We start from the raw sequence: 9,802 nt of genomic DNA on the forward strand, positions 1-9,802 counted from the left end.
CGTGCATATTTGGACCTATTTGGATGTTCTGCCTCATGTAAGTACTACACCATCATAATAGGATTGATAGCTGGTAGGGTTAATTCCTTCATGTTACTTTGATGAAGTTTGTGGCTATTCCAGTGTGCTTAAAACTGGGATTGTAATCAATATTTAGCTTAGGGAGAAATGACAACTATTTATTGGAATGTTATCTTAATCCAGAACATTTTTTCAAGTCTTGGTGTCCACCAAGAATGTTCATTTTCTTTTATGTTTTACTTGTCCATTTCCATTAAGACCACACCAACTTGTTTAGTGTTTTAATTGCTACTGAAAGTAGTACTTCTTGGCCATGTCTCATAACTGGTAGCTACTTCTATACATGAAGCCACCTGATTTCTGTATATTATTTTTTGTATTCTGCTAGATTAATGAATTCACTTATTGTTGGTAGTAGTTTTAAATTCGATTCTTGTTGTTAAGATATGTGTTCCTATTAATGGAAGATAGAAATGGTTTTAATTCCTCAAAGCAAATGATGTATAGAGAGAACATTCTTTTTACTCCTCCTGGGGTAGGGTTATGTGTCCAGGTTAAGACAGTTTTGATCGCCTTGAGGAAGGATCCACTGACTCTTACCCTATGGAGTGGTTCCATGAAAATGCACATCCGGTTTTGGGAAATGTCATTTCAGTGGGCACAGATCAATATTTTGATTTTTTTTCCTTCTTCTTCTTGGGTCTGTGGATAAGATTCTGCCCATGCTGTGTACCTATTACAATCTGGCTTCCAGCAATTTCAAGTGTTTGTGTTTTCTTTAAAGTTTAAAGCACAGAACTTTATCGATATGTAGAAGCCTAACATCTCTTTATTGTAATGCAGGTGACTTGGGAGAAAAGGGAGAACGTGGCCCTCCAGGAAGAGGTCCTAAGGGTTTGCCTGGAGCGATAGGTCTCCCGGGTAAGTGGGGTCTGTGGTAGAATGGGGGGGGGGGCGGGAAGGAATGGAGTCGAGCATAAGCTGAATAGCATTTTGAAGGAAACGCTGTATCCATTCCTCCATTGAGGGACATCGGGGTTCTTTCCCACAGACTATGAACATAGTGGAGCATGTGTTCTTATTACATGTAGGAGCACTTTCTGGGTATATGCCCAGGAGTGGTATAGCTGGGTCCACAGCTATCTATACTTTTCTGAGGAATTGCCAAACTGATTTCCAGAGTGGTTTTACCAGCTTGCAATCCTACCAACAGTGGAGGAGTGTTCCTCTTTCCCCACATCCTCTCCAGCATCTGCTGTCCCCTGAGTTTTTCATCTTAGCCATTCTGACTGGTGTAAAAGTGGAACCTCAGTGTTGTTTTGATTTGCATTTCCCTGATAACTAAGGGTGCTGAACATTTCTTTAGGTGCTTTGGAGCCATTTGAGTTTCCTCAGTTGAGAATTCCCTGTTTAGTTCTGTACCCCATTTTTAAATAGGGTTATTTGGCTCTCTGGAGACTGACTCCTTGAGCTCTTTGTATATGTTGGATATTAGCCCTCTATCGGACGTAGGGTTAGAAGCGTGGCTTAGTCACTTAAGCGTATCATGGGCATATGAGCTGGCTTAAATGAAGAGTTCAATGATTTGTAAATCAAGTCCATATTCATTGTGAGCAGCTAGAAGTCAAGGCTTGAAATACGAAGCTCTTAAAGCTATGCGTTAAGGAAAAGAGAACCGGGGTCCAGTCACATTCCACGTGTTTCAAAAATTCAATGAGTAAAATTAGACCCATGTCTAGCCCAGGTGATCATTTCTTATTATTTAATTACAGTTATTAACCATTAGTATTAGTTAGTGGTTCTAGAGATCAAGCCTAAGGCCCGGCACACACTACCAAATTGCAACCCTAGCCCAAGACTTTTTACAAAAATCCATAGTAGCTGTAAAAGGAATCCAAGTCTTTAATTATTCCTGTGCTACAAGGAGTAACTGAAATTTCATTTTAAAAGCTCTCCTTTCAAATACCCAGACCCTCCCAAAATCCACACTGCCCAAAACAAACATTGGGGGAATTTGTCTCACAGCCGCCAAGAGCTCCTCTGCACAGGCGCCATCACAGCTGTGTGGGCTCACGGACAGAGGGGCTTCTGTAAGGAGCCGGGTCCTCTCACTGGGCATTCTGTGTCCTCTTTATCCGATGACTGCACTGTTGCTGGGGTCTGGCCAGAAATCACTGAGTCCACTGAGGAAATGACTTATAAATCCAACCGCGGAAGTAGCACTATGGGGCCGAAGGCTGGCTAGCTCAGTGGTGGGTGGGGCGTGCAAATCACAGACTATGGCTGTGGCGGGTGCAAGGGAGCATTGGGGACTCCAGTTGACTCTGAGTCAGTTAAGGACAAAGAGGCAAAGAGAGTGACAAGAAAGTAAGGTGCTTCTTGTTTCAGTCACGGACTTGGAAATTTAGGAGAAGAAATTACCATTTTATAATTCTGCCAGAGGTTACATATCTAATCATGGCTATAATTATATAATTATAGTCCCAGATTAAAAAAATCCTCACTTTTCAATTATCTATTTCATTGCTCTTGGGGATCGTTTTCTTATTAAAATTTGGGAGGAAGACTACATTTGGAGAGCGCTCAAACACTGTCATTCTGAGACTGGGATCCACAGGCCTGTCGAGATATTTTTATAATTTAATAATTTTTGTGTGATTGGAAAAAAGAAAAGCTAGCTGGACTTCAAATGATCAAAAGAAGATTCTAGCGCATAATGAAACTCTGGGTTCATTTGACAGATGTTTAGAAGAGAAGAGAACAGGTCTCTCTCACCAGGATCATTCTCCCTCTTAACAGCGGGTGTCATGGGGGCGTGGCCTGAGGCGGGACTCACTCTTAAGACCCGCCCTCTTTCCATTGATTGATGCCCTGTCCTTGATTGATGCCCTGTCCTTGATTGAAGCACTGCTACCTTTGCTTTCCCACAGCTCTCTCCTTACACCATTTCTCCTTTGCTTCCATTTTTCTCACACTGATTCTTACTCGTCTCTGTTTCTATCTAGCATCTCAACTTTCTTTGTTACATTGATGGTATAATGACAAATCACTTGGTGAACTTTGAGCTTCGGATTATTTTTCAAAATTACAGGCCAAGCTTCCAAATCACAGTCAGAGGAGGGGAAGGTCGTGCTGATGAATGTTTCTGTAGACTACAGGGTCTGTGTTTACCGTAACTCACCAGGGTGCCTGTTCAGGGCTGGGCTGTTCAGGCAGGTTCACAACCTTTTCTCTGCACTGTGAATACATTTGGCTAATTGAATCAGACGGTCCCCGACAGAGACTGCTGACTGCATTACCCTGTGACCTGCGTGTCACAGACCCAACAATCCTGAAACCCGGGGTTCAAATCAGACCACAGCCACTTCCTACCCAACCTTACGACATTGGGCTACATAGTTTCTCTCTCGGCCTCAGTTTTCCTCATTTACCACATACCAGGGATAGCATTCTGACGGTGTAGGTCTGAGAATTAAAAAGAAGCAATCCTGTAAAGTGTTTAGGGCAATTTGTGAGCATGGCGGTGGCCAAGGAAGGTTGTCTATCAGTTTGGTTTTACTTTTGACTTTGATGAGGAGAGCTAAGGGCGAAGTGCAAGGTTAGCCTTGCGGCCTTTTCTCCTGCTGCTCCTAATCAGCAATAACTGGAAATCTTGTTCTCAATTATCCCTGCCCCGGAGGCGCTGCCCTCTCTGTCATGACTCTGCTGCGACTCTGTGCTGTTACTGTAGAGAACTGGCCACTGTGGTCAGTTCACCAGTTAATTGTCCACCAAGAGGATGGACATTTAAAAACAAATGTCCCAATAGGACTTAGATGGTGGGTTTTGTGGTACTGACATAATGCTAATAAAACTTGGTGACCTGGTGGAAACCTTAACTGAATTCTGCACGGGAACCTATTTGGAGTCTTCTAGGTAAATAAACACGTCTTACCAAAAGAAATACCCACTCCCTTTTATAGTTTTACTTTTTAATTTCTTTAATTAGCACATTTCAGTTAGGATATAGTTACATTGCTTCCCCTTCCCTCTTACCGTCTTTAAATTTGACTTTTAAAATGTTTTAAATTTAATTTGAATTACATCCTTTTCCCCTTGTTTTCCTCTCTCCAACCTCCCTAGATGCCCCATCTGATTCCTCTCCTGTCCCCCAGCTCTCATTCATAGCCTCATTTTCTTTGATTAATATTATTATACATACTCACATATGCATGTATATATATGCATGTGCTAATAGGATGGGCTGGATCCATTGTTGGTATATTTAGGGTTTAAGGAACGTCTAGTCTGCATTAGACAGGCTATGGGGCTGACCCTGGGGAGAGGGTAATTCCTAGCTGTCATCAGTTACTTATAGTTCTTTGTCCTGGGGTAGGACCCAGAGAATTTTCCCCCTTCCACATTAGGATGTTCATTGATATTGTTATCCTTCCTGCCTTGTTTATGTAGCCATTTCCAGGAGCCATTGTTCCAAAGCACATTTCCTGGAGTTCTGGCTCTTACAGTCTGTCCTCCATTTTTTCCTTTGTCCTTTCTTCCACGTTCACTGAGCCAACGATTCAGGAGCTGTGATGTATCCATTGGGGCCAGGGTTTCCATGATCAAAGGCTGATCTCTGTGTTGTGTGCAGTTGTGGCTTTCTGTGTTGGTCTCCATTTCAAGAACCCTTCTTGGTTGTCCCTATTGTTGAGTTTTGGATTTGAATCCTACGGAGTAGAAGAAGATCATTTTCATCATTGTTTATGCAAATGAACCTAAACTTTTAAATCTGTAACATGTACCTTCATTATCGATTAGTTCCTCGCATCCCTGTTTTGTTTCTGTGTCTTTTGTTCTTCCTCTCTGTCTCCTTTCACAGCTACATGTTTCAGTTCACTCATGGTTAGCTATGGCGTGTTCTGGGATGTTACTGTGACATTGCTTAGTCATTAACCCACAGGTCATTCTTGTAACGTTGATTGACATTTTGGCTATGGTGTATTGTTACTCAAAAGCAGACATATGCTGCATAGTTTGTGACAACTGAACTAGGAGGGGCAGATATGTAAGGGCTGTGGCTCTGGGTACAGGCCTCTAGGACTCCTGGTGCTTTCTCCTCCTTATTTCCAGTGACTGCTGTTCTCAGTTCCATTTTGTAGAACAGCAGTCCTTACGGGCTGTTCTAGGAGGATCCATACCCATGCCGAAACATGTAAAAGCCATGCAGCAGGCCCTGGCTAAGCCCCACACTGAGAGCTCAGCTGATTGTCTTACGATTAATCCTTTCTTTATATCTGAGCCCAGGGAGACTGGCTCAGGTCACACATCCTGATGGAGGTCTCTTCCCTTTTAAGTGCTAGAAGGAAATATTTATGCTTCCCAAGTCTAGGTTCATGAAATTGACAAAACCCCTCAGGTTGTCCAGAGTGACTAGTTTGTCCCTGTCACCATAGTTACGTGATGTGGGCATATCTCCAGCCTCTTGTTTTTCTGCCTCTCTCCCAGAGCTGTGCAGATCTTATAAATAACCCGGGGCCTTTAATTCCCCTTCTCTTCCTTTTCTCACCAGAGCTAGCTAATGCCACTGTTCAGCTAGGTCATCTCATTAAGGGACATCCCTGCTTGCCTGCCGCCACCGAACTGCCCACGTGTGACCAGTAACTCAGCGCTCACAGCATTTCAAGGAAAAATATGTAATAATAAATCCCGACTTCTCTGTGCATACAAACCCACTAGGGAGAGGAATAAATTAAATGAAGAATCTCATGAAATACCACAGAAGTAAACTCAGCATATATATATATATATATATATATATATATATATATATATATATATATATATACTGACAATTATTTGCATGTCTTTCTCCCTCATGCGTGTGTGTGTGTGTGTGTGTGTGTGTGTGTGTGTGTGTGTGTCTGTGTTTGCACTGTTGTTTCATGCTGTCAAGTGTTAAGGGAAAAAGCTTCTGCCTACATCAGTGTAACATGCCTGCCCTCTAGTGTCTACACAGAGAACGGCATTCACATTCTTTTAACTAGATTCTTAAAATCATGAGACCTTTCTGGCAGTGGGGTCCTTGGTATTTCAGGAAGCTGCAAAGTCACTGAGTAGTTGGTGTAGTCAAGAGACCCACAGGAGGACAAGGAATAATGAGGTCTCTTCAGACCCTGGTCTTCTGCCTTCCTGAAACAGCTATGGATAGTTTGTAAAGGAATTAGCATGGCCGTGTTCTAATACAGGTTTTATTTTATTTTATTTTATTTTTATTTTTATTTTTTTTTAATAAATGCACTTTGGCCTGCAGGCTGGGGTTGGCCCTAATGCTACCTTCTTATCCCTCATGGTCTTTGGACTTTGACTTCTTTTGTGAGCACGGCCATTTCCTCCTGGTCTTGGTTTGATTTTAAGACAGATTTGACGTATCTCAATCGGACATTCTTATTGACAAAGTGCATGAAAATCACCTCTTATATGTAATTAGATGCGACCTATGTTTTAAAACTGAAAAGGAATAAAATCAACATAACCGTTAACTGTCTCTAGTGTCAGGGGATGTAGCAGTCTCTGCTCCAGGAGCAGTTGTGACAACCTTAGCTATAGATACTGTGGATGAAGGGAAGCCTTTCTCCCATCAGAAGAAATGGATAACCACTTACTTCATCTCAACTGATGGCTGCATAAAAGTCTATGTGATAATTTATTGGAAATAACACATTCCTGCTCAACTGCAGCCTTGAGATGCATGAATTCAAAGATAATTATTCTCCCTTAAACCTTGCTAATGGTTTTCCCTCTAACACTGCTTTGTGGAGGGTGCAATGTAAGACACACAGAAAAATGAGATGTCCGTAAAATAGGTTCCCCCACCTACCTTAATTTCAAAATATGGAAGATATGCAATAATAATACCACTTAATAGTCCATCTCATTACAATAAGATGCACGTGATTAGACCACTAAAATAGGAAAAAGACTGAAAACCCTGGAAAAAATGGAGTGCCTCCACCTCTAACAGTATGTAATTGGATATGAAGATTTGGCTTTTGGCTTCTCGAGCGGCTAAGACAGAACAAGGATCCCTGTAATGAGACTGTCCAAGAGAATTCAGTTGCTTTTACACTGTTTTCTTAGTAAGAGGATGAAGCATCATTGATGCAAAGGGACACAAGCAACTGAATGCCACCTTGTCGCGCTGTGCCTCAGAATGTGTGCCCTATTGAGCATACACGATGGAACATATGCACCGGCAAGGAATTCACTGTGGTCAAAGTGACATTGGGGTGAGATTATGAAGTTTTGTAGGGAGCATGGTGTGATGCCTACAAGACATTAATAAATAATATCTAATAATTGAGACAGTCCCCTTAGTGGACAGAACTTAATGGTAACAGACACAAACACTACATTGTCTCAATGATGAATGTTAGAGGCTTTCTTTCTTCCCCCCCCCACCCCTGATTCTAGTGGCTCGTAAAGGGTTGAGTTAGAACCTAAAACCGTCTGTCTTGAAAGCCCATGTTTGTAACTTCTTAGCCATGATTATCTTTGTCTGTATATGGATCACTGTGAGAATGAGGGAGGCTGATGGCTTCTCTGCTCTTGTGATAATGTGAACCAAAACCCCAGCCCAGAACCTGGGCCTTTGAATCTTCAGTCGGCCAGGTGCAGAGTCAGGTGAAATTAACTTTAATAATACAGCTAGTCACTGACTTAATATGGTTAACCTCAGATTTTTTCCACTAGATGACATGAAGTGAGACACATTTGGCAGAAACTTAGAAATTCTGAATTTTACGGAGTTAGCAATACATGATAGGATACTCTCCCCTAATTCCAGGAAGCACAGAGCTGGCCATGCACCCGCGAGTAGAAAGACTCGGTTACTCTGTTGTGCTGGGTTGCTAAGTCCTGATGCTTGGCAGGCTGGGTATATTTGTGACTTAACTATGTTCTCGACATAACCACACGGTAAGCTGAGGGATGTCTGTGCAGTTTATTTAGCTCGCAAGGTTCAAAATACTATTGTATCAGGTAGCAAGCCTAAAATGTGTTAATGAAACATCTTATGCCTTTCCCTTGCTAAATCTTCCAATTCCAGCTTAATTTTATGCTTAGAGTTCACCTCAGTTTGGGCCAGCCACGTTTCAGGATTCAGTAGACGAGCCTCCATGATGCAAATATGGGAGACACACACGGAAATCATTTTTCTGCCTTTCATTTCTTTTTTTTTTTTTTTACTTTTTTTTAATTCGATATATTTTTTATTTACATTTCAAATGATTTCCCCTTTTCTAGTCCCCCATCCCCGAAAGTCCCATAAGCCCCCTTCTCTCCCCTTGTCCTCCCACCCACCCCTTCCCACTTCCCCGTTCTGGTTTTGCCAAATACTGCTTCATTGAATCTTTCCAGAACAAGGGGCCACTCCTCCTTTCTTCTTGTACCTCATTTGATGTGTGGATTATGTTTTGGGTATTCCAGTTTTCCAGGCTAATATCCTCTTATTAGTGAATGCATACCATGATTGATCTTTTGAGACTGGGTTACCTCACTTAGTATGATGTTCTCTAGCTCCATCCATTTGCCTAAGAATTTCATGAATTCATTGTTTCTAATGGCTGAATAGTACTCCATTGTGTATATATATATACCACATTTTTTGCATCCACTCTTCTGTTGAGGGATACCTGGGTTCTTTCCAGCATCTGGAAATTATAAATAGGGCTGCTATGAACATAGTAGAGCATGTATCCTTATTACACAGTGGGGAATCCTCTGGGTATATGCCCAGGAGTGGTATAGCAGGATCTTCTGGAAGTGAGGTGCCCAGTTTTCGGAGGAACCGCCAGACTGATTTCCAGAGTGGTTGTACCAATTTGCCACCCCACCAGCAGTGGAGGAGTGTTCCTCTTTCTCCACATCCTCGCCAACATCTGCTGTCTCCTGAATTTTTAATCTTAGCCATTCTGACTGGTGTAAGGTGAAATCTCAGGGTTGTTTTGATTTGCATTTCCCTAATGACTAATGAAATTGAGCATTTTTTAAGATGCTTCTCCGCCATCTGAAGTTCTTCAGGTGAGAATTCTTTCTTTAACTCTGTACCCCATTTTTTAATAGGGTTGTTTGGTTTTCTGGAGTCTAACTTCTTGAGTTCTTTATATATATTGGATATTAGCCCTCTATCTGATGTAGGATTGGTGAAGATTTTTTCCCAATTTGTTGGTTGCCGATTTGTCCTTTTGATGGTGTTCTTTGCCTTACAGAAACTTTGTAATTTTATGAGGTCCCATTTGTCAATTCTTGATCTTAGAGCATATGCTATTGGTGTTCTGTTCAGAAACTTTCTCCCTGTACTGATGTCCTCAAGGGACTTCCCCAGTTTCTTTTCTATTAGCTTCAGAGTATCTGCTTTATGTGGAGGTCCTTGATCCATTTTCTGCCTTTCATTTCTATGCAAGCCACACCCACTAACAAGGTTTCCCCACCTCGTCATCACTGATCACCTCCAAAGGCATTTGCTAAGCATCTTGCTTGCACGCTGCTAGGCTGTGAGGGTCTAATGTCTTCTGCTAATCGATAGCCATTCACAAGTATGGTCTTTTTGTCTGTTTCAGGTGACCCAGGCCCTGCCAGCTATGGGAAAAATGGCCGAGATGGAGAGCAAGGTCCCCCGGGAGTGGCAGGAATTCCTGGAGTGCCTGGACCCCCGGGTCCTCCAGGCCCTCCTGGATTCTGTGAGCCAGCCTCTTGCACCCTGCAGGCTGGTCAAAGAGCATTTAGCAAAGGACCTGACAAGTGA

At 42.3% G+C, this 9,802-nt stretch overlaps 1 protein-coding gene across 1 annotated transcript in view; it reads left to right on the forward strand.

The window, feature by feature from the left end:
• Positions 1-9,802, forward strand: part of Col9a1 (collagen type IX alpha 1 chain) — an 83,078-nt gene extending 73,276 nt beyond the window's left edge. The window contains exons 38-39 of the mRNA XM_052193268.1: positions 865-942; positions 9,618-9,802. Of these exons, the coding sequence (XP_052049228.1) occupies positions 865-942; positions 9,618-9,802 (263 nt within the window). The remainder of the gene's footprint in view (positions 1-864; positions 943-9,617) is intronic.

This window comes from Apodemus sylvaticus, chromosome 9 (genome assembly GCF_947179515.1).
Source record: "Apodemus sylvaticus chromosome 9, mApoSyl1.1, whole genome shotgun sequence".
In the NCBI taxonomy this organism is placed as follows: Eukaryota; Metazoa; Chordata; class Mammalia; order Rodentia; family Muridae; genus Apodemus; species Apodemus sylvaticus.